At 39.4% G+C, this 22,698-nt stretch overlaps 1 protein-coding gene across 1 annotated transcript in view; it reads right to left on the reverse strand.

Annotated features, from left to right (window-relative positions):
* Positions 1–22,698, reverse strand: part of lamc3 (laminin, gamma 3) — a 150,777-nt gene that overhangs the window by 18,258 nt on the left and 109,821 nt on the right. Inside the window, exons 10-12 of the mRNA XM_079814870.1 lie at positions 21,884–22,082; positions 20,913–21,016; positions 12,685–12,918 (exon numbers count right to left, since the gene is read on the reverse strand). Of these exons, the coding sequence (XP_079670996.1) occupies positions 12,685–12,918; positions 20,913–21,016; positions 21,884–22,082 (537 nt within the window). The remainder of the gene's footprint in view (positions 1–12,684; positions 12,919–20,912; positions 21,017–21,883; positions 22,083–22,698) is intronic.

Genomic DNA, 22,698 nt, shown 5'->3' on the forward strand with positions numbered 1-22,698 from the left:
ACCACAGGCAGTGGTGGACACCATCTCTTCTGCTAGAGCCCCCTCTACGAGGCGCCTCTACGCTTTGAAGTGGAACCTGTTCGTTGAATGGTGCTCTTCCCACCGGGAAGACCCCCGAAAGGTGTTCGGTTAGTGTCGTGCTTTCTTTCCTGCAAGATGGGCTGGAGCGAAGGCTGTCTCCCTCCACCCTCAAAGTGTACGTCGCAGCAATAGCGGCGTATCACGACGCAGTCGAAGGTAAGTACATAGGAAAGCACGACTTAATCGTCAGGTTCCTCAGAGGTGCGAGGAGGCTAAATCCTCCTCGTCCAAACTCGTTACCCTCTTGGGACTTAGCTCTAGTGCTCAGAGCACTTCAGAGCCCTCCCTTTGAGCCTTTGCAGTCTGTGGAGCTTAAAATCCTGTCAATGAAGACAGTGCTTCTGACGGCATTGGCCTCCATCAAGAGGGTAGGGGACCTGCATGCACTTTCGGTCAACGAATCGTGCCTAGAATTCGGGCCGGCCAACTCTCACGTTGTCCTGAGACCCCGGCCTGGATACGTGCCCAAGGTTCCTACCACTCCCTTCCGGGACCAGGTAGTGAACCTGCAAGCGCTGCCTTCGGAGGAGGCAGACCCAGCCCAGGCTTTGTTATGTCCCGTCCGCGCTCTCCGCGCTTACGTCGACCGGACTCAAAGCTTTCGGACCTCAGAGTAACTCTTTGTCTGTTACGGAGGCCAGCAGAAGGGAAAGGCTGTCTCCAAGCGGAGGTTAGCCCACTGGATAGTGGATGCTATCGTCTTGGCTTACCAGTCCCAAGACGTGCCTTGCCCGTTCGGGTTGCGAGCACACTCAACAAGGAGTGTTGCTTCTTCCTGGGCGCTGGCTCAAGGCGCCTCGCTGACAGATATATGTAGAGCTGCGGGCTGGGCGACACCTAACACGTTCGCTAGATTCTATAGCCTCCGTGTAGAGCCGGTATCTTCCCGCATCCTCGCCCCCAGTGGCCAGTAGCGCTAAGTGCCCGTTCTAAGTGTCGGCTTGCAACGCCACTCCCGCCCTCTGGGCCGGATACGTGCGTCTATTTTCTCCAGTTGTGTTCCCCGGAAACGGCTAACCCTGTCGAGCTCCTCCGTCACCCCTGCGGTGCCAGACGTTGCGGCCGTCTGACGCCAGGCCTGCACCCGTATGCTTGTGAAACGTGTGTGTAGGCTGGGTTCCATATGTAGCGGTCCCCTCACGGCTACCCCATATGTGTATTCTTCCACGGTACCAGCTGCCCTACTCGGCTAGCCCCGTGTCTTTCCCTTGACAGAGCCCGCTCTGTCGTCTCTGGGCGTGTTCTTTCCCCCCTGGGACCAGGCTGGAACCACCCCAGAGACTGCCATATGTTGCACTACCCTGCCAGGTTAGTCCTTATGTGTATTCTGCCACCTAGCCTTCTACGAAGGACGTGGCTCCGCAGCGTACCATCTCCCGAGACGGGCACGCTTTCCCAGCGTTATCCAATAGTCACACTGAGTGGGTCTTGCAGAAACAGCAGTGACTGACCTCCCTGCTTGGAGCCCTGACTTCCGTACCATCTAAGACGGTCCAGTGCGCTCAAGCAGGACGCTGGAAGGGCCAGCGCCCTGGCGTTTTGGTAGGGATCCCAATTCGTCGGTCAGTTCCGACGTACGTCGAACGTGACCGACTGAAAGGGAACGTCTCGGTTACGTATGTAACCCTCGTTCCCTGAAGGAGGGAACGGAGACGTACGTCCCGTCGCCAGGTGCTGTGCTTCCGCTAGGGGGCCGAGTCACTAGTTCGGCTCCTCAGCAGAAAAAGGCAATGATCAAGCATTCCACTTCCTTATTTATACCCGCGCTGCGGGGCGGTGCGTGGAATGCGTGGATCGCATGCCAATCTCCATTGGCTCGTTTTTTATACACTCGAAGTAGATTGGTCTCTGAGATCAGATCCCAATTCGTCGGTCAGTTCCGACGTACGTCTCCGTTCCCTCCTTCAGGGAACGAGGGTTACATACGTAACCGAGACGTTCTATTTTTGGCAAATTGAAAGGCCCTTTCACACCAAAAGTAAAATGAATAAGCCTCAGGCTGAAGGAAATGCAAATTCATGCCTGTGCAGTAGAGGGTGCAGCTTAAACAAACCTTTCAGCTGTTTTGCCATTCTGGATCATAGAACAATAGGACACAGGAGAAGAAAGTTTAACACTCTTACTTCAGCAATTAAAACAACAACAACAAGTATTCCGGAATCACTGATTCTACGTCTTGGAAGTATGACCAAAATAAGAATTTTCACTGGAAAACGTCATCTGAACAAGTAAGTAACATGTCTGCCACTTTTATCCTGACCAACTGAGAAAAAAAACCCATCACAATAAATCACGCTTAGCCTGACTCAATGTCATACTCAATTCTAGTCAGAATATGAGTCTGATACTGCTCTGTTGGGCTGTGATTATGGGGCGTGTTTCAACCGAACCAGGAAAGACCTCAATTGGATAGACCTACATCCAATCAGAGCAACGGAGCGACGCATAACGTTAGTTGTCAAATGTCAACAGAACTCAACTGCACACAGTGTTGCCAAGTCCGCGGCTTTGCCGCCAGCTGTTTTTCCATGTCCGCAGGTTGAAGCGACCCCAATTATGTGATATTTAGACCCAGGAACCCAGGCAACCCTCCCCCAAACGCAATTTTTCCCAGAGAATCCCCCCGGAAGGCTATTGGGCTTGTTTTAGGCTAGTATTGAGTAGCAATTAGGCGGGTTTTGTTGTAAAAACTTGGCAACCCTGTCTGCACGCAAACTGGAAGAAGTGTAAACAATGTTTACCGGTGTTGTAAAAAAGAATTTAAGGATACACAGAGTAGCCTACTTACCAACATGATCATAATTTCTGAGAGATATAGAGAAGGTGAATGCATATACGAACAAGTTCTCCGTTTAGGATTAGAACAAATTCAACCCAAGTGCTCTTTGGTGACGTGGATGATTACGTCACTGTTGATCATCTGTCCATCATCTTATAAAGCCCACCCTGACAATTTGATTGGTCCGAACAGCTTCTGTTCGGGCATAGTTGCTCCACAATGGATCAAGTCCAGACCGAACTTCCCGAACTCAAATGTTGTGGGCGGGGATAAGTTCGGCTGGCATCCAGGCTAAATCACGCTACCAACGGTGATTAAATCTAACAATCGCTTAGATCCTATCACATCAAACCATGCTAATTATTTTTATTGTTATACTTTGTTCTCAAATTGTTAATGTTAACAACATCAGCATTGTGGGACTACGTGTATTTAGTGTGTATTAGCGTTACCTGTAGAGTTAAATTTCTGTACAGTCGAATCTTTTGCTTTTGACTATGGGTGAATCATTGATGTTGATGTCGTTTGGACCTTTCTGGATTATAATCCGCCATCAAAGTGATAAATGTAATTATTCCAGCTGCTGTGAGAAAAGGCAATGAATAATCCGCCACCTGCAGCATCCTCACATGCAATACTTCTACAAGCCGGACTCCTTCTTTATGTATACAAACGTGACGTAATGACGCAAAGACGAATGGCGCCATGCTCGAATTTCCCGCGGAAAGCTACCAGTACCACTCAAATTATAACACATTATTACAAGCTTACCATTGTGAATCGGGCTAAGGTAAGGTGATAGTTTTGAATCTGGCTGGTTATGTACTTGCTCAAATTGATTTTGGATAATTTTCAACCAAAAAAAGTTATGGACTGCAGCTTTAATGTAAGATTAAATAGCTACATAAAGTATATTTGTATTATTTAAAATATTGAAATATTTTTCTGCATTTCATTGTTTTTATTCATTTTGAAGAATAGCCTACTGAATCTGTTTTTGTACAATTGAGATGAGTAAATGCATGCTCACATTTAGTCTAGAGCTATGTTAACAATGAGTGCGTTTACATGCACCCTCATAATACAATTATAATAGGTTTTTGGCAATATTATGATTAAACTTTACCTCATGTAAATGCAATACTTCAAGCAAACGAATGCTATTAAGCTCATAATCGTAGTAACCATATTCGCATTAAACTATGTGGCGCACGCCGATTTTAAACGCAATAAACAGGCATGTAAACGCCTTAATTGCATTATTACTGCTCTGACCAAAGTGCGCAAGTGCTTGGACTTCATGAATGAATTCCGTGACATTATTCTGAATTTTAAACTGGAGTGAAGAGTTCTGCTCGTGTCATGTAAATATCTTACTGCGATTAAGACCTTACTCTGATTGTTAGAGAAAAAAAATAGAGAAAAAAAAGAGGTGTCAGTCAAGAAATGGGAAAACAAAGTAAACTGCATTACTTTTTTGAAAAAAATATATTTTGTTGTAAATTTAAAATTAATGTTACTTCACCAGTTGAAAAAAAGTAATCTTATTACGTAACTCACGTTACTTTATATTGAATTATATTGGGCCGATCGTGATAACCACTTTATATTATTTTAAAGCCAATAACATTAATAAAATGTAAATGGAAAATTGACTTTTCAACAATATAACAAATAATAATGCTAATGTGTTATATTTGTGAATAAAGTATATGAATTGTATATACTGTACACACACACACACACACACACACACACACACACACACACACACACACACACACACACACCCACCGCAATCATGGCACACATACTGCCTTATAAGCCAGTGTGCCATCATTGTGATTTAAGAGATTTTGACTGCCATTAGATCCAAATCAGAGACAGAGGAAAGGAGCAAGAAGCAGAGAGGAACAGACAGATGGACTGAGAGATCAATAACGGGAACCACTGTGTGATAACTTCAATGAAAAGCACCTTAGTTCATAAGGAAGTCTGGAGTCTTTAAATAAAGACGGTATGGTGTCTGGGTTTTTGTTTTTTGTCTGATTTTATAAGCAGCTGGGTTCGGCCGTGTTCCTCTTCCTCTGTTTATTTGTTCTGCTGAATTAGATTTAGGAGGCATTTTATTTTCAGTCTTTGGGAGGTCTGGGAACACATTGTGTGTGCGTAGGCACATGTGTCTGTGTCGGTCTGACCGGGAGGAAACAAAATTAACTCAAAGTCTTACTAAAAGAACCACCGCCCTATATATCACTTCACCAAGACAAACCGGAACTCTCACAAAGATCAATACCACTCTCTTACACAACAAAACAGAGGACTCACAGCAACAACACAACACAATGCAGAGCAAAAATGTTTTTTTTTACACTGCTATATCTTGGACAAAAAGCATCAAAACAAGACAATTTTGTTTTTTTATGAAGTCAAAAGACTTTTTATGATTACAGAACACAACATGGACCACATTTATGATAGCCTCCTTTTGTGCTATTTGAACGTTTCAGTCTCCATTTATTTTAATTATATGGAAAAGATTTTGTGGTTTTTATGGTTTTATGGAAGAAAAATGGGAGGATGAGAAATGACACACTCTTTATTTTTGAGTGAGCAAAATGGAAGATTTTCAAGCACTAGATTCAAACTCATTAACTGAGACAACATTACAGATTTTTTTTCTTTTGTGACCAAATTCAAATTTCAGTTCATTGCCCCAGTCATGTTGCAATCCAAAGGCAACAGGTTGATGGGAAAATTTGGACCAGATTCATTCAAATCATAACTGAGAGCTTGAAGATGACGGATGACATTCCTGTCAGCATTGCAACTGTGTTGAGAATGTGTGCAATACAGCTGAAATGATGAATCACATGACGTTTTTCAGCATAAAGAGCCAGTTACACCTGGTCACAAAGGTATAAAGAGAGAGACAGGAGGGAGAACGGGAAGGTGAGAGGGGTTACATATAATTCTGTTTGAGTGTAAAATAAATGCTGGCTACCATCTGTCTGTCGGCCTCGGCGGATGTTAAAGTTGCCCTTATGGTAATATGAGACAGATGTGGCAGCTATTGACTGGCAGATGCACACACACACAGACACACACACACAGACACACACAGACACACACAGACACACACAGACACACACAGACACACACACACACACACACACACACACACACACACACACACACACACACACACACACACACACACACACACACACACACACACACACACACACACACACACACACACACACACACACACACACACACACACACACACACACACACACACACACACACACACACACACACACACACACACACACACACACACACACACACACACACACACACACACAGAGAGAGAGAAACAACCACTTCCCTGTGCACAGATCAAAAGCTGCTGGCTTGGAAGATGCATTCATTTGCATTTTGAAACAAAAGTCTTCTTATTCCCTCAAACTGCTTCACAACTGACAGTGATATCAGTTTAACATTCTCTCACAGGGAGTCTGTATATTTATTGGCTAATCAATCAAGATTAATCAAGTTAATATTACATGCTGTCCAACTAATGGTCACAAAAAAGGCCGGGTTCATTTTATATTCAAATCAGAAACCTAAATATTCACAGACTCATCTGTGCTATGCAAAATAGGATAATATCCATGGCCAGAGGTCTGCTGGGATTATCATATCAATGTCTTTATTTGAAATCTTGCATCTCTTCAGGCAAGTTTATTCCCAGCACCTGACATTTGTACTTCTCTTCTTTCTGAATTATTCACTGCTTTAGGGTGGCTAAATGTCAGCACCTCCACATGGGCCCTTCCTGACTCTTTGAGAGGGGTGAAAGAATGAGAGTAAAAATAAAGGCGTCCCTCCTTTTCCAAAAAAAAAGAGGCATGAAAAGGATCCATCCCTGCGGCTATCCTTTGGGAAAAGGGCGCTCTAGACCCCCGGTACCTGTCGGACTACATCAGTCATAACGCGGTCGAGCTCTTTAGAATATTCATTACAGTTGGGTCTACAATACATTAGAGCTAATTAGACTGTAGAATGTTCATTTATGAGACTCCAGATGGTTAGCCAGATACTTTTTTTGTTGCAATGGTATCAGATGGAATAAATCTTTGAAATTAATTAAGCTAAAAGATTTATTTAAGTGCATCTTTATTTATGCTTTGTTTACCATTTACTGTTTTGTCTTAAGCAATCTTTCTCAATATATAGACTACCGTTCAAAAATTTGGGGTCAGTAAGATTTTTTCTTTCTTTTCAGCAAGAAAACATTAAATTGATCAAAAGTGTCTTCAAAAGACATTTATAAGGTTACAAAATATTCTATTTCAAGCAAATGCTGTTCTTTATTCTTTCTTCTTTCTATTAAAAAAATTGAACTCTATTTATTACATCTTTCACCTTCTCTGAAAAAATAGACTGCTGATTTTTTATGAGAGAGACAGCTGTCTTTTCTCACTACAGAATACCTTACAGTTATTTTTCCTTGTCCTTTCATTATATTTTTTCACATCCTTTATAATGTCGGCATCACTATAGGAACAATGATGACAGTAGGAAGAGAGAGAGAGAGACAAAATCAGACTAGAACGTACAGAAAAACAACCTTTTAAATGAATGACTCACCCTTATAAAACACATTTCAAAAACCCATTTGAGCACTGGACATCATATAACACATGGATCTAAGAATATATGTAAGTCTGGGGTGACCATTAAATTCTCTTTGTACAAGCTTGTGGGACTCTGTTTTTCTTCCTTATTTGCTGGGTTTAATTAAGGAAATATTCAGACAAACAAAGGGAAAGTACACAAAAAAACAAAAAAACAAAAAAACAATGGTGCTATATGGCACTAAAAGTGGTTCTTTGTCGTAACCATAGGGGAACCACTTTTGGTGCTATATAGCACCATATCTTAACATGTTCTGCATATGGTAGCGGTGCTATATAGCACCTCAGCCAAAGAACTGCTGAAGAACCACCGAAGCACCAAGATTGGTTCCCCTCTGATTACGGGCCAAGAACCACTTTTAGTGCCATATAGCAACTTTTTTTTTTAGAGTGTAGATGGATGTTATTTTTACGTGGTGTCTATGCTTTTATTTACTGATCTAAAAATGAATGCACATCTACTTCGCAAAGGATGCGGAGAGAAAGAAAGTGAAAGCAAGAGAGAATGAAAAAGACACAACGGACCAGGGTGAGATATGAATGCTATCACACTCTCTGTGACGGTTCCATTTAATGTATATATACATTAATATGAAAGCCCCATTCTCAGAAAGCTCGCTCTATTCTTTCCCTCATTCTTCCTAGACAAATACAAGTCCTCTCAGCCTAATTTTATGGATGGGATCCCTTAAATGAACACAGTCAGGAAAAGCACTCAAGGAAGAGACCAGGAAACGCACACACGCAAAATATATGTGCATCCGAAGGACATATGCTTGACTTCATTAGCCCTCCAGCGCAACACTGTGCCACAGTTCCATTTTTCCGCCACAAATATTAACATTTTCCAATCTGTTGTATTGCTCGCAGGAACATAGAAATGACACAAACGGGCAGACTTTAAATAAATCACAATTACGAAGCACCACAATTGGATTCAGCTCGAAGAGGCGAGCTTCCCTCCTTTCTTATCTCTGACCAAACAAACAACACCTGTGCTGAGTGACAAGACTAATAACCAATTAACAGCCAATTACAATCGTATTACATTACCTGAGAAACACCCTCTCACTTGGAACTAATAAATCAAAGGGGCGTGGCCAATCAGCACACTAACCATTCCTGAAGCGGAAATGAGATCGAATTAATGCTCATCAAAGGACTAACAAAACATAATTAGGCTTACGAATAGGAAATGAGATTAAAACACACTGAGTTTTTGGTGCGGAGAAAAATGAAGAGTGACGTATGCATATGCTAATGATAAGCGTGCTGGTTTTCAGCGGGGACCTTGCGGGCCTAGTTCTATTTACGAACCTGGAAAATATTTAAGCAGCTAAATGGCAATGAACAGCACCCGCTGTGACTTAGGCAAAATCTGCTTTGAAGTTAAACAGGTTCATAAATAAATAAAAGAAGAGGGCTCCTCCTTTTCTCACGGGAGGTGGAGATTTCCTGTGCATACATTCGTTCGATCTTTTGCCCCCCTTGATCTCCTATTGCTTTGATTCCCTCGTTCCTTCCTCCTTCCATGCCCTCCCCTTTTCTTGCATACTTGCGAATCTCTCACTCATCCTTTTGCCTACCCCGAGTGGTAGATAAAGTCATGTCTGACATTAATTTGTAATGTTAAAGACTTGTACCAAACTAATCACACATTACGCTCATAATGAGAGCGATGGAGGTTTAATTTGCCGCATATTAAGAGAGTGAAATTACTCATCAGTGTGAAAGAAAGAGACAGAGTGAGAGAAAGAAAGATGGGAGGACAAACGTTCAAATCCATGCCAGGAGTCATCGCTGAAAGGAGACAGACACAAATAAACACTCTTTGTTGTGCAATCGACATTACAATTAATTAGTCGGTGGCTGGCTCGCAGGTCGAATAGAGGGAAGAGTAGTGAGCGTGAACTCTATCTACCCTGTACAGAAAGACAGCCTGCCATTCTAGCTGCTAATAGGGTCACGGAAAGAACAAGAGGAGGAATGAGAAAAGTGAGAGAGGAACAAGGGGAAGCAGTACAGAAAATGACAGCAACAAGAATAGGATTGTGAGAGGAACATTTGAGTGATTGTGCTGGAGGTACAAAAATGTATTTGGAAGGCTCTAGTCAGAGACAGTATAAGCGGACCACTTAAATGAATGGGAGAAATTTCACCAGTCAATATGGTGGCTGTAGGAATAGAAGTTCTATATTTTAGATAAAAGAGCAAATCATGTTTTTGATAGAGGAATTGCCTGTTTTTTGTTTTATCTAGAAGAGATAGGGGCTTTACTTGCATGTCTATTACACAACCATTCAAAAGTTTGAAGTTTGAAACACTAAAGACATTGTTTTTGAAAGAAATTCATCCTTCTGTTCACCAAACATAGAATTGAATTAATCAAAATACAATCAAAAACTTTACAGTTTAAAATTGTTACTGTTTAAAATAAATGTGTTCTATTTTTACATATTCTTAAATACACTATAATTCAAAAGTTTGGGGTCAGTATGTTTTTGTTTGTTTGTTTGTTTATTTGTTTGAGAGAAAGGAATTATTACTTTTATTTATCAAGTATGCATTAAATTGATCAAATGTGACCATAAAGGCATTTGTAATTTTTCAAAAGATTTCTATTTCAAATAAATGCTGTCCTTTTGAACTTTCAAAGAAAAAAAAAAAAAAATTAGCCAGCACAACGTGATAATAATAAGAAATGTTTCTTGAGCAATAAATCAACATTTAGATGATTCTGATAGCCGCTTGCCATGCCAGTAATAAATTGCAGTTTAAAATATATTAAAATAGTATTGTATTTTTAATCAAATAAATGCAGGCTTGTTGAGCATAAGATACTTCTTTCAAAAACATTAAAGAAATATTATACCAGCCCCAAATTTGTAATCAAATAAATTAAATATATATATATATATATATATATAGCTCTGGAAAACATTGAGAAATCAATGAGAGCAATTATTGCAAAGCCCCAGTTCCAGCAGTCATTACTCCAGTCTACTAAGAAAAGCTTGTGCTATATAATCCGTAAGAAATCATTCTAATGTGCTGATTCGGTATTCAAGAGTCTTTTCTTATTATTAGCACATTTGAAAATGGCTGTGCTGCTTAATGAACTGTGGAAACAGCAGAACCATGTCTTTTTCACTTGTTAAAGTAGTGAATACACATGCCTTTCTTGTAAGTCACTGTCCCAATACAAACACATTTTCTCATTTCATTATTATAGTGTTCTTTTGTGAGATGAAGGCTGTTCTGTACACAAGAACAAAGCAACCACGAACTAACCAAGACAGGGGGAGAAGTGGACAGCCAACATGCACAACAAAGGAGAGAGTCTGTAGAGATCCCTGGTGCTTGAAGCTTCATTGAACAGCACACACTATCCACCAGCTTTATCTGCCAAAGTCAAAAGAAGATGCTGTTGACCTTTAGAAAGAGTTCAAAGAAAAAGCCACACCTGACACTTGCATGATAAATGATTAGAAATTATCATCCTGGATGAATAAGTGCCAATTTCTTTAAAGCTACACTGTGTAATTTTTTTAGTTTATTCTTAGCTAAAAACACTTAGTTCTTTCAAAAATATATGTGCTCATTAATGTATATTTACTTCTTTCAAGTAATAAAGTATTCTCGTAAGTTTATAATATGCCATTGAAAATACATACGGGTGAGAGGTTCGAATGCCGGTCACCATGTTGCCCCTCCATCTTGAAAGTACATTAGCCAAAGAGGGACATACCCGTAAAAAAAAAAAAAAAAAAAAAAAAAAGCTTCGCCTTTCGCGTTTTAACACTCGATGGCACCGTGTCAAATGTGGACGAGGTCGAACTGGAAGCCATGTTAATCTTGGACTAAATTGGCCACCGTAGGAGTTAAAACGAAATCGGAATTGAGAGGAACAGAAACTAATATTCACTGGATGGTCATATACCTTTTCACCGCAAGATGGGGGAAAATATCACACAGTGTAGATTTAAAACAACAAAAACTGTTCAAAAGTTTTCACCCACCTTGATGCATTGTGTTTCTTTCTGGAGCATCAGTGAATGTTTGAACCTTTTTTTAGTAGTTGTATTTGAGTCCCTCAATTGTCCTCAGTGTGAAAAAATGGATCTTAAAATCATACAGTCATTGCTGGAGAGGGTTCAAATATGAAAAAGATGATGGAAAACTGAAGAATGTGCAGGACCTGGAGGATTTTTCTGAAGAACATTGGGCAGTTTAACAGCTCAGGACAAACAAGGGACTCATGAACAACCATCACAAAACAAAAACAAAACAGCCGTGGATCATCCAGGGAACGACACACAGCACTGAGAATCAATGGTTCATAAACTTTTTATCACAGTTATTTTAATAAATTCAGCTATTTTTTTGTCTTGTGGACTATATGTAAAATATCTTATTCAGGACAGTACTAAATAAAAAATAACATGCATTTTGTATGATCCCTCTTATTTAGTTAAAATGATTCCCATTTTCATGCGGTTCACATACTTTTTCATGCCACTGTGTGATAAATCTAATTTACCTTTATGACTGGTTTTGTGGTCCAGGGTCACAATTAGTCTGTATCAGGTCAATAACTTTTTAGCATGTCAGTTCTTCGTATCAAATGAATGCAAGTTTAAAGGTGCTAAATGTGAATAGCTCTGTTTTATTTGTTTTATGTTTGTCTGTGAATAGAAACAACTTTATTTTCCTTGGTGGAATTCCTCCACACATTGTAACATTCTAAAACAACATTCAGATGCAATAAATACTACATTAAGGCAATAAGATAGCATTCTATGTGTGCCTGTCAATCAACATTAGACATTAGACCTCTGCCAAAAGTGTGTCTGCATGTGTTCAGCGATTAGAATATAAAGGTTACAAAATGTTTATCATAAACTACCGCTAAGACCCTACCCCAATTTACGATCATAGTCGCTACTGGTGTCTAGAAAATATCTGCTTGGAGGCAAAACCAAGGTGGCTGCCACAACCAACTTGGCTTCAAAGAACATTGCTATGGTGTAGAAACAGTATATGATGTATCATTGGAAGACATATCATGCATGAAAGCTGTGTATAGACTGCATGCTAATAAACAAACACACTCCCAACCTGTCTCAGGATGGCAGGTCCCATGTTGATTGCAGTTGCAAGGTATACATGAGGAGAAGGGTCCACCATTAGGGGTCTCTCTGGTGAATCCAGGAGCACAAAGTTCACAGAACAGCCCTGTGAATCCTTTGGGACAAGTACACACCTCCACCCACGGAGCACGTGGAACCACATCAGGATGGTAGGTTGTCTGGACTGCAGATTCAAGGGTTACACTGGAGAGTTGAGAGGTGTCTGTAAACAAGAAAAAATAAATAACATAAAAATAATAATATATGATAAATAAGTATATTTAAACTACCATTCAAAAGTTTTGTGTCTTTTAAGATTTTAAGATTATTGTAAAGAAATTAAGTCATTTTTTCAGCAAGGACTCATTACATTTAAGACAGTATTTGTATGTTTTACATGGGAACAAAAACAATTCAAATAAATGTTCTTTTGAACCTTCTATTCATTAAGATTCCAGAAGAAATGTGGAAGAGGTGTGTTTTTCTCTCTCTCTCTCTCTTTGAAGGTAAAGAAGGTTTTAGCCGTTCTGATGGATTTGGGAAGAGCATTCCAACATGGAGCTACAGTGAATGTGAAATCACGGTGACCCGTCCACTTGTAATTGCCCTCACGATGTAGCTTGCATAGCTTGCCTGCTAAAGCTCCCCTCTGCCTCTCTCTCACCTTTGCTTACACACAGACAGACATCAGGAGCACTGGGTGCAAGCAAATAGAATCTTTGATCACCATATGAATAAATGAACAAGGAATGAATTAATCAATAAGGGCTGAGTGGGGAGAGGTGGAACATGGTGAAGGTGAGTGGGTCTTTGTTTCTTTCAGGGATCCATACCGCCTAATAAATAGTGATAGAGGGAGGCTGTACACAGATCAAGTTTCTCTCACCTCAACTCTCTCTTTCTCCAGGGTCTCGGAATCCTATCGTCTCAACTTTTATATCAGGACATGGCCAGGAAGACCAATGTTTATGTGTGTTCATTTATACAAACTGATTATCATGTGTACAATGTAGAAGAAAGGGAGAACAGTACAAATAGATGCACGTATTTCAGCACACCAGTCTCCAAGGATCAGTGTGAGGACCTGTTAGTGCAGGACGTGGTAGAGGAATAATTATGCTCTTTGGTAAGCTGTAATTTACTTCCTTTGATGAAGAAATCAGACGTGAGAGAGACAGAGAGTGTGTGAGAGAGAAAGTGATTTCACAGTAGTGTTCACGTAGAATCATACAGAATTAAATGTTTGTCTCAGATTAAAAAACTGCAGAATTCAATCTTAATGTATTTGTAAGAGCCGCTTGGCAGGTATATATGCAGTTTAGGTTTCTTATAGTAAATTTATCTTTTTCTACAGCTCCTAACTTTTTCCTGAGAGAAGATGCATGCTGCTTTTTGTTCTGCTCCTGTCTGAAAATGTACTTTATATATATTTAAATGGGAGGAGTTTTATTGTGTCTGTTTTACTTTTTTATGTGATATTATTTATTTATTAAATATATAGAAGTTAAACATGTAGGCACTATATTGATATTGAGAACTATTTAATAAACAACAACAACACCAACACCAACACCAACAACAAGTGGCTTGAGATACAAACTGTAGAAGTGTTATATCGAATTTATGTATTTTTAACAGATTTTGATGTATTTTTAACAGATGAATATATGTATTTTTAACAAAAACAAGGTTTTGTGCCTTGAGAAGCGAACTGTAGATTCTCTATATAAAAATGTATTTATTTTTAAAGGGTAACTAAACCCTAAACCAACTTTTTTTAGTTAATGATCTGTAATACTGGGGCTTTATTAATGCTGTTCATTGATTCGAGTAAATGTTTTGACATTTGAGTATAAAGTGTTTTAATTCTATAAAATATGGTGTAAAACCGCCAAAGTGCTGCCCTCTTAAGGTTGAACGGTGGCTACTGCAGTTGAATTTTCCTATTGGACGTTGTGGTACATCGTGACGTAGGATGGTACCTCCAACGGCTCACAATCCGCGCCCCTAGCACGAGCTCACCACGCCCTCAGAAATGTTTCCCCCAATCACATGATGAGAACGGCTTTACTCCAGTATGAACTGTCATATTACATGAAGTGGAAACATTATGAATGAAACTCACTTGACACATGCTTTAACATTGTATTGAAGAAAATACGGTTAAATAATGAAGTTGTCAGTACACGTCAGGCTTTTCTTGCGATTTTATTGCCGCCCGTCATGTGTACAGATAATTTTCATACATGAGACGCGCTTTCAAACCCTGACACGCAAGCGGTTGCCGCGGACGCAGATAGATTAGGTCAGTTCTCTTGCGCTGCTGCTTCACTAGCATCGTCGGCATCGGGAGTTAACGCAGTTTGAGCAGCGGCTCGCATTGATAAGGCTCCGGGTTTATGTCTACAGACAATCCACCCTCCTCCACTTCAGGTGAAGGTAGGAGAATGACCGCTCTGTTGCAAAGCTGGCGTCACTCCAGTCATTCTCCATCTTTGCGACTCGCGAGTCTGACAGCTGTCAATCAACCCGTCCCTGCGGGTCTCAGGTGCACGCCCTCCGCTCAGCCCCGCCCTCGGTTCGTCCCCTCTGTGTCCGCCGGGCTCTGCCCACTTTTCCAGCATTTTTTGAAAATTGCCAGTGGGTGGAGTTAAGCTCTGAGCAGGGGTTTAGTTACCCTTTAAAGGTCCCATGGCATGAAATTTTCATTTTGTGAGGTTTTTTAACATTAATATGAGTTCCCCTAGCCTGTATATGGTCCCCAAGTGGCTAGACATGTTGATAGGTGTAAACCGAGTTCTGGCTGTCCTGCTCTGCCTTTGAGAAAATGACAGCTCAGACGAGCCGATCTGGAATCTTCCCTGTTATGTCGTCATAACAGGAAAGGTTACCTCACCTTCCTCTGCTTTGCCCGCCCAGAGAATTTGGAGAAAATGGATTTCCGTTTATCAGTCACGACGTCAGCACAGGCTTTACAAACAGACTTTTACCATATGGATTCGACAGCACCGCCACAAACAGTGAGTAACAGTGTTCATTAATGCCTGATCTGTGATCAGTGATTTCTGATGTGTAGCTAATCATTCAAGTTCACGCAGACGCCGCTGGCCGTCTTGATGCCCTCAGTGTAATGCATCAGTGAATCAAGCCAGTGACTAAAACGATCAACTTCACATCGTTTCTCTTAGTAGCATGAAACAAATCTGTTGTCACTTGTCCAAACTGCCGTTATAATGAATGATGCTGTTATGCTGCACAAAGCTCTTTCTGTATTCATGTCGATGTCGTGTTTGCTGTTAGTTGTGGTGAAAGCATTTTGTGAGAGAAAACGCGCTGCAATGACGAGATCACTGCATACACACGATCAACAGACTGTCTGAAGAAGAAGAAGAAGAAGAAGAAGAAGAAGAAGAAGAAGAAGAAGAAGACAGGGTCGCGTGACTGGGAACCGTGTTTATTCAGAACTCTCAGATAAAATAAACTCGCTCTCAACAACTCGGTACAATATAACTTTCTCAGCAATCTTTCTCCAGCTCTAAGGTCTCTCTGGTCCACATGCAGTCCGTCTCTGTCTCTCTCTCTCTCTCTCTCTCTCTCTCTCTCTCTCTCTCTCTATCTCTCTCTCTCTGGCAGGCTCGCAGACCTCTCTAAGACCACGCCCCCTCCGCAACATAATCTCATACTCATTTCAAATGCAAAGATGTTGCCAATCACCACAGTGAGCATTTTCACTGAAGTCTCACAGCAGACACGCCCCTTCAAACAGAGCATTCAAGCCAGAGGGCTAATATCAGTATAGAAAAAATGCTTTTTATTTCTAAATTATGACATTTTTTGATGTAAAAACCATACTAACAATATAAGTACACCTCAGGAAACATTATAAAATAATACAAAATCCATGCCATGGGACCTTTAATAAGAACACTGTTATTGTTAAAGCAGCACTAGGTAGGTTTTGCTCTCGGGGTCCCCCTACAGTTGGGAAACAGTATTGTCCTCTACTACTGTCATAAAATGTCATTCTACATCAGGGGATGCACGTGCATTTGTTGACATGACAACTATGATAGCCCTGAACACTGCAGGAGTTCACATTCAGGCGTTCTGCTTGCGTCGCGTGTGAAATGTCTTCATCCCAGGTACAGTGGCATATGTTTCAGCATGTCATATGAATATAATTTCATGGGTTTTATTTTTTTCAAACGCCAAATGATCGCGATGCTCACGTTTACAAGCCAGCGTCATTATAGTAGCCTAGTCTATTGGTTACCGTTTTACGGAATCTATATGATACTTCAATTCAATGTTTGAGTGGTAGGTAATAACCATATATCATCAATATTATAATATCAAGCTACCCTAGATGAATCTGCAAATTTGAAAAATCGATTTGCATTATAGCTTGAGGCAAGACAAATAAACCAATATCACAGACATGTTAGGTATCCTAAAATATGATTTTGGACGTCTTATGTATTTACTTGCAAGAATGTAGCCCCTCCTCCTTCAGCTCACACCAACGAGCAAACGCTGGCCCAATGTTGATCCTCGTCCTGCCTTTAATCCGATCACTTTCTCGTTTCCTCTTTTTGCTTTCCTCCGACAAAACCTTTGCTTTCTTATTTTTCTGTGCTGCTTCGGCCATGACTATAACATTCGGCATACAAATAATAGTTTGGCTGGCACGTCCGAATTTAAGGAAGTGGGGGTGGTGGTGGAAGTGACGTATATGCCGTAAAGCAGTCGAATTTTGTAGTCCTTTTTTTTCTCGGGTTACTACCCGAAACCCGAAGTTTAAAAGTACGATTAAAAACGATACAGACCCCGTCAGGCCATGGCAGACGTGTCATTCAACCTATTGTAAGTCGATGTATCATCACAAGAGGTTTGAAAATATATTATAAAGGTTGAAAAGTTACCTAGTGCTGCTTTAATAACTAATAACAATACTACTACTACTACTAATAATAATAATATGAATAACAAGAAGAACAAGAACAAGGACAAAAACAAGAAGAACAAGAACAAGAAGAAAAACAAGAACAAGAAGAACAACAAGAACAAGAAGAAGAACGAGAACAAGAACAAGAACAACAACAACAACAACAACAACAACAACAACAACAACAACAACAACAACAACAACAACAACAACAAACAACTGGTGAATTGTCTTGGCACCTCTCTTAACCCTTGAAACTAAAACTAAAAATAATAAATGTCAAACCACAAACTTATGCAACACTGAAGCACAATCATTACACAGGAGCAATGTTAAATGCAATACACTCATGACATTGCTTTTCGTTAGCTACCGTTGTAAATATTACATTTCATTTGTAAATGAAAAGCAAAAAAACGTTATTACACCTATAATTCACTCAGCTACACTGTGTATTCTACTATGTGAAACTTTTTACTTGGAAATATGATTAGGTACATGCACATCTCTTAATGATTCCCTTTTTCAGCATTTGTCAAAATGTAGTTCCATCACTAAACAATCACAGGCCAGGAAATAATTGGTTTTATTAACTTTATAAGCATTAGCCTGGAGTGTATACTGTACATTCCTGATGTTATAGTTTATTTATTATTATGATTGTTTTTTGTTGTTTGACAGTGGCAACACTGGAGTAATGCTGCAGAGAGGAACAGCTGCTACTAAAGTGATGGTCATCTCTCCTGGATCCATAATGTAAAAACACAAACCTACCTCAAAAGACTATTTTAAGAGGTAAAAATACAAGCCTACCTCACAGGACAATTTGAAGAGGTAACCTGAAATGAAATGAACCCTACATGTTTTTATTGATGCATATTATTGATGCATACTGTCAAAATGTTCTACTGTACTTTAATAGTTTCAAAATGGCCTTAATGCACATTTTCAAAATGTACTTCTTAAGTTTGTTTTCCAAATGTTGCCAATTCTGCTAAATGAAAGTATGTTTTTACAGACAGCAGAGAATACATTGCAGATTACATATGAAAATCTTCTAAATTGACTTTTAATCTAACTCACAGGACTATTTTAAGAGGAAAAACATGAGCCTGTGTGCTTTTTTTCCCCAAAAATGTGCCAACGATGCTTGTGTGCTGAATGTTCTTGCTCATATAATCAAAAAGGTCTTAATGTTCCTTAAATAGTCTTAATAGTGACTTAAAAGTCTTCAAACTTATGTCTTAAATAAACATTTTTTAACTATCTAGTCAACCCTTCCCGTTTGGTTAGGGTTAAGATCAGTCTCTGACGAGCAATTTAAGAATTTAAAGGGTTAGTTCACCCAAAAATGAAAATGACCCCATGATTTACTCACCCTCAAGTCATCCTAGGTGTATATGACATTCTTCTTTCAGACGAATACAGTCAGAGTAATATTAAACATGTCCTGCTCTTCCAAGCTTTATAATGGCAGTGATTTTTCTGTTTTTTAAGTCCATAAAAGTGCATCTGTTTGTCATATAACTGCTCCACAGGCTCCAGGGGGTTAATAAAGGGCTTCTGAAGTGAATCGATGCGTTTGTGTAAGAAAAATATCCATATTTAAAACTTTATAAATAAATGTAAATGATCTAGCTTCTGGCCAATCGCCTTCTGTTTTTTCAACTAATGGGAAAAGTGTTGTGCCTCTCGCAATTCAAAATGCTTACGCTACATCTGACACCAGTTACGTTCGTCAGACATAGCGTGAGCATTATGAAATGAAAAGAAGAATCTGAAAGAAGAATGTCATACACCTAGGATGACTTGTGGGTGAGTAAATCATGGGCTAATTTTCATTTTTGGGTGAACTATCCCTTTAAGTTTATTGCCATAGTCTAAAGCAGACACTAGGCTGTTTCTGTTTGCTACTAGAAATCTCTTCTTTAATGTTTATTTTCTTAAATTTTTTTTGTTTTTGTATTCATGTTGACATTGACATTGCTCTTTGGAATAAAGGTATTTGATTTTGAAGTTTGTATTGCTTATTTTGCATAATATTCACAATAATGCATATCTTAAGCAATTAGCCCCAAGAATAATAAAGTTAATTGCTATCAATATTGAATGATATGAAACTGTTAAATCTATTGTATTTCTAATACAGTAAAAAAAAAAAAAGCAGCATATTTCTGATTATTTGGAAATTATTTGGAAATTGACCTTCTCACATATTACTGTAGACAGGCACATCTCCTGTGCCTGTCTACAGTAAACTGTGAGAAGTTAAAGTAACAACCTAAACAATATTATTGTAATTTCCAAATACTCACAGAAATATGCTGCATTTAAATCATTTAACAGTGCGACTACATTGTGAACAGTGTGAAATAATTTAACAGTGCGACTACAGAAATATACTGTAAAGTCATTTTACGTATGATTACCGTAAAAATTACGGTATATTGCTGGCGTCTTTGCTGCCAGCTCTTTACTGTAAATTATAGAAATACAGAAATATACTGTTTTCCTGGTTTACAGACTACTACCGTAAAGTCATTTTACGTATGATTACCGTAAAAATTACGGTATACTGCTGGCGTCTCTGCTGCCAGCTCTTTACTGTTATTTTACAGGGAAATTTTTTACAGTGTACTAATAACAATACTACTACTACTACTACTACTACTACTACTACTAATAATAATATGAATAACAAGAAGAACAAGAACAAGGACAAAAACAAGAAGAACAAGAACAAGAAGAAAAACAAGAACAAGAAGAAGAACAAGAAGAACAAGAAGAACAAGAAGAAGAACAACAAGAACAAGAAGAAGAACGAGAACAAGAACAAGAACAACAACAACAACAACAACAACAACAACAACAACAACAAACAACTGGTGAATTGTCTTAGCACCTCTCTTAACCTAAGAATCGGGCGTGACCAAAGTTAAAGGCTTCTCTAGACTTCTAATTAATCACTGATTACAGTACATACTGCCAAGTTTAAAATGTTTGTTCCTTTTGCTATTTTAAATCAGTTTATTTTAGTCTTTTCGTCAGGGGCGCAGCTAAAGGGGGGGAAGTTAGGACGATTCTAAGGGCCCACACACTTTTGGGGCCCCCTGAGATGATCTTGGATAGCTAGGTTGGTGTGGTAGAGGGCCCAACATCAAATTTTTTCATAGGGCCCAAAATTGCTAGCGGCGCCCCTGCTTTTCGTTTGCATTTCAGTTTAATGTCATGTTTGCCTAAAAATTTGCACACATATTTAAAGAATGACTTACAGTTCTGGCCCCCTGCATTGCTGATGTGTAGAGCAGTTATATTGTAAAGCATTCGGAGAAACTCAAACGGGGCTACAGATGGATTTACGTCCTTTTCTGTTAACCTGGAAACCAGCAAGCAGAAACATAATAGTTAGAGATGTGAATGTGACTGTGCCTGCTATAATAACTATGATAGTGTTTTTCTAGAGAAAGCATTGTTCCTTAGACTTTATTTTATGTAAAACCGAGGCTCTTCATAAAGGCACACTAGGTCTAGTCAATTTAAGTCAACGCACTGATATCTCTGGGAAAATATATCAAGTTTCTTTCCACTCTGGTATAAGTACCAGTCAAAACAATAAATGCAAAAGTAAAAAGCTGCCACAAACAAAAAACCTCCAGGTTAGCAGAAAACACTTCCAAGTAAAAGTGTCATGCTGAAACACACAAACACAATTGATTTTTAATGTTTATTCATGTTATTCACACAATAACAAGTATCAAAAATACTTGATAATAAGTCATGTGGTCTCAATGGACAAATGTTTCAGTCTGCCATTGAAAAATGAAAATACCTTTCTCCGAAAATACAAAAGAGCAACTATTTTAAGCAACCCTAACATATTTTCACTATAGCATAGCCCTGTTTCCACCTGGTATTAACATGCTTTTTTTGGTGATTAATTCACAAGTTCGCTGAATGGAAATGGTGGAAAACGGTGTTGTAATTGCTGTAATCTCCATCTTTTAGTGGTGCTGCAAGAAGAAATTATAACTATTACACTTCCATGGGAACAACCACAATATAGTTCTGTGATAAATCTAGAATTGTATAATCATTTTGTGCCTGAAATTACTGCTAAAACTTGAAAACATTTCAGTTTGAATATTAATAATCTGGCCTCATGTGAGTGAATAGTGGGGAACACACGCATGCACACACACGCACAAACATGCACGCATACAAGCACATGCACATGTACACGCACCTGAGAGTGAAGGTGTTGATGGGTGTCTTCTTCAGTGAGGAATAATGATCCTGTTTAGAGTACAAATCAGCAGAAACCAATATTCCAGAGCCCTCCAGCATCACGGTCACACTTCTGGGCAAGAGTTCCTCCAGCTCAGCCGTAAATGACACGCTAAGGACCCGTCCGTAACTTAGCAACATGTTCCCCAGATATTTATCTGCAACATAAAGATAAAACATTTAACAATTCCCATGCATATTCCAATTTGTATATGACCATGGTGTGATTAAGCAAACATGAGTGTAAGATCTATCTGGTAGCAACAGCTGGGCTGTGAATTGTGTTAAGAGGTTTGCTCAAGGGCAGCGCAGAATTTTCTGGAACACAAACTCACAACCTGCAGATTACCAGCACATTACACCAGCTACTGAGCTGCAATGACCCGATTACCAAAGATAAACAGTAGCACAATGAAGAGTGTGTGACCGTGACAGATAACAACTGTAAAAATATAATAGGAGGGACAAATGTTCTGTTCACAGAAGGAAGTGGATTTTTTTCTGGTTTGGAGAAAGACGTTTGGATCTCACTGATCTCACTGTGTTTGTACATCTCTATATGCAAGAGAGTATGAGGACAGATATACATACATACAGTATATACAGGTGCATCTCAATAAATTAGAATGTTGTGGAAAAGTTCATTTATTTCAGTAATACAACTTAAAAGGTGAAACTAATATATAAACTCATTGCATGCAAAGTGAGATATTTGTTATAATTTTGATGATTATGGCTTACAGCTTATGAAACTTCCAAAATCTCAGGAAATTA

Source organism: Gobio gobio, assembly GCF_949357685.1.
Source record: "Gobio gobio genome assembly, chromosome: 4".
Lineage (NCBI taxonomy): Eukaryota > Metazoa > Chordata > Actinopteri > Cypriniformes > Gobionidae > Gobio > Gobio gobio.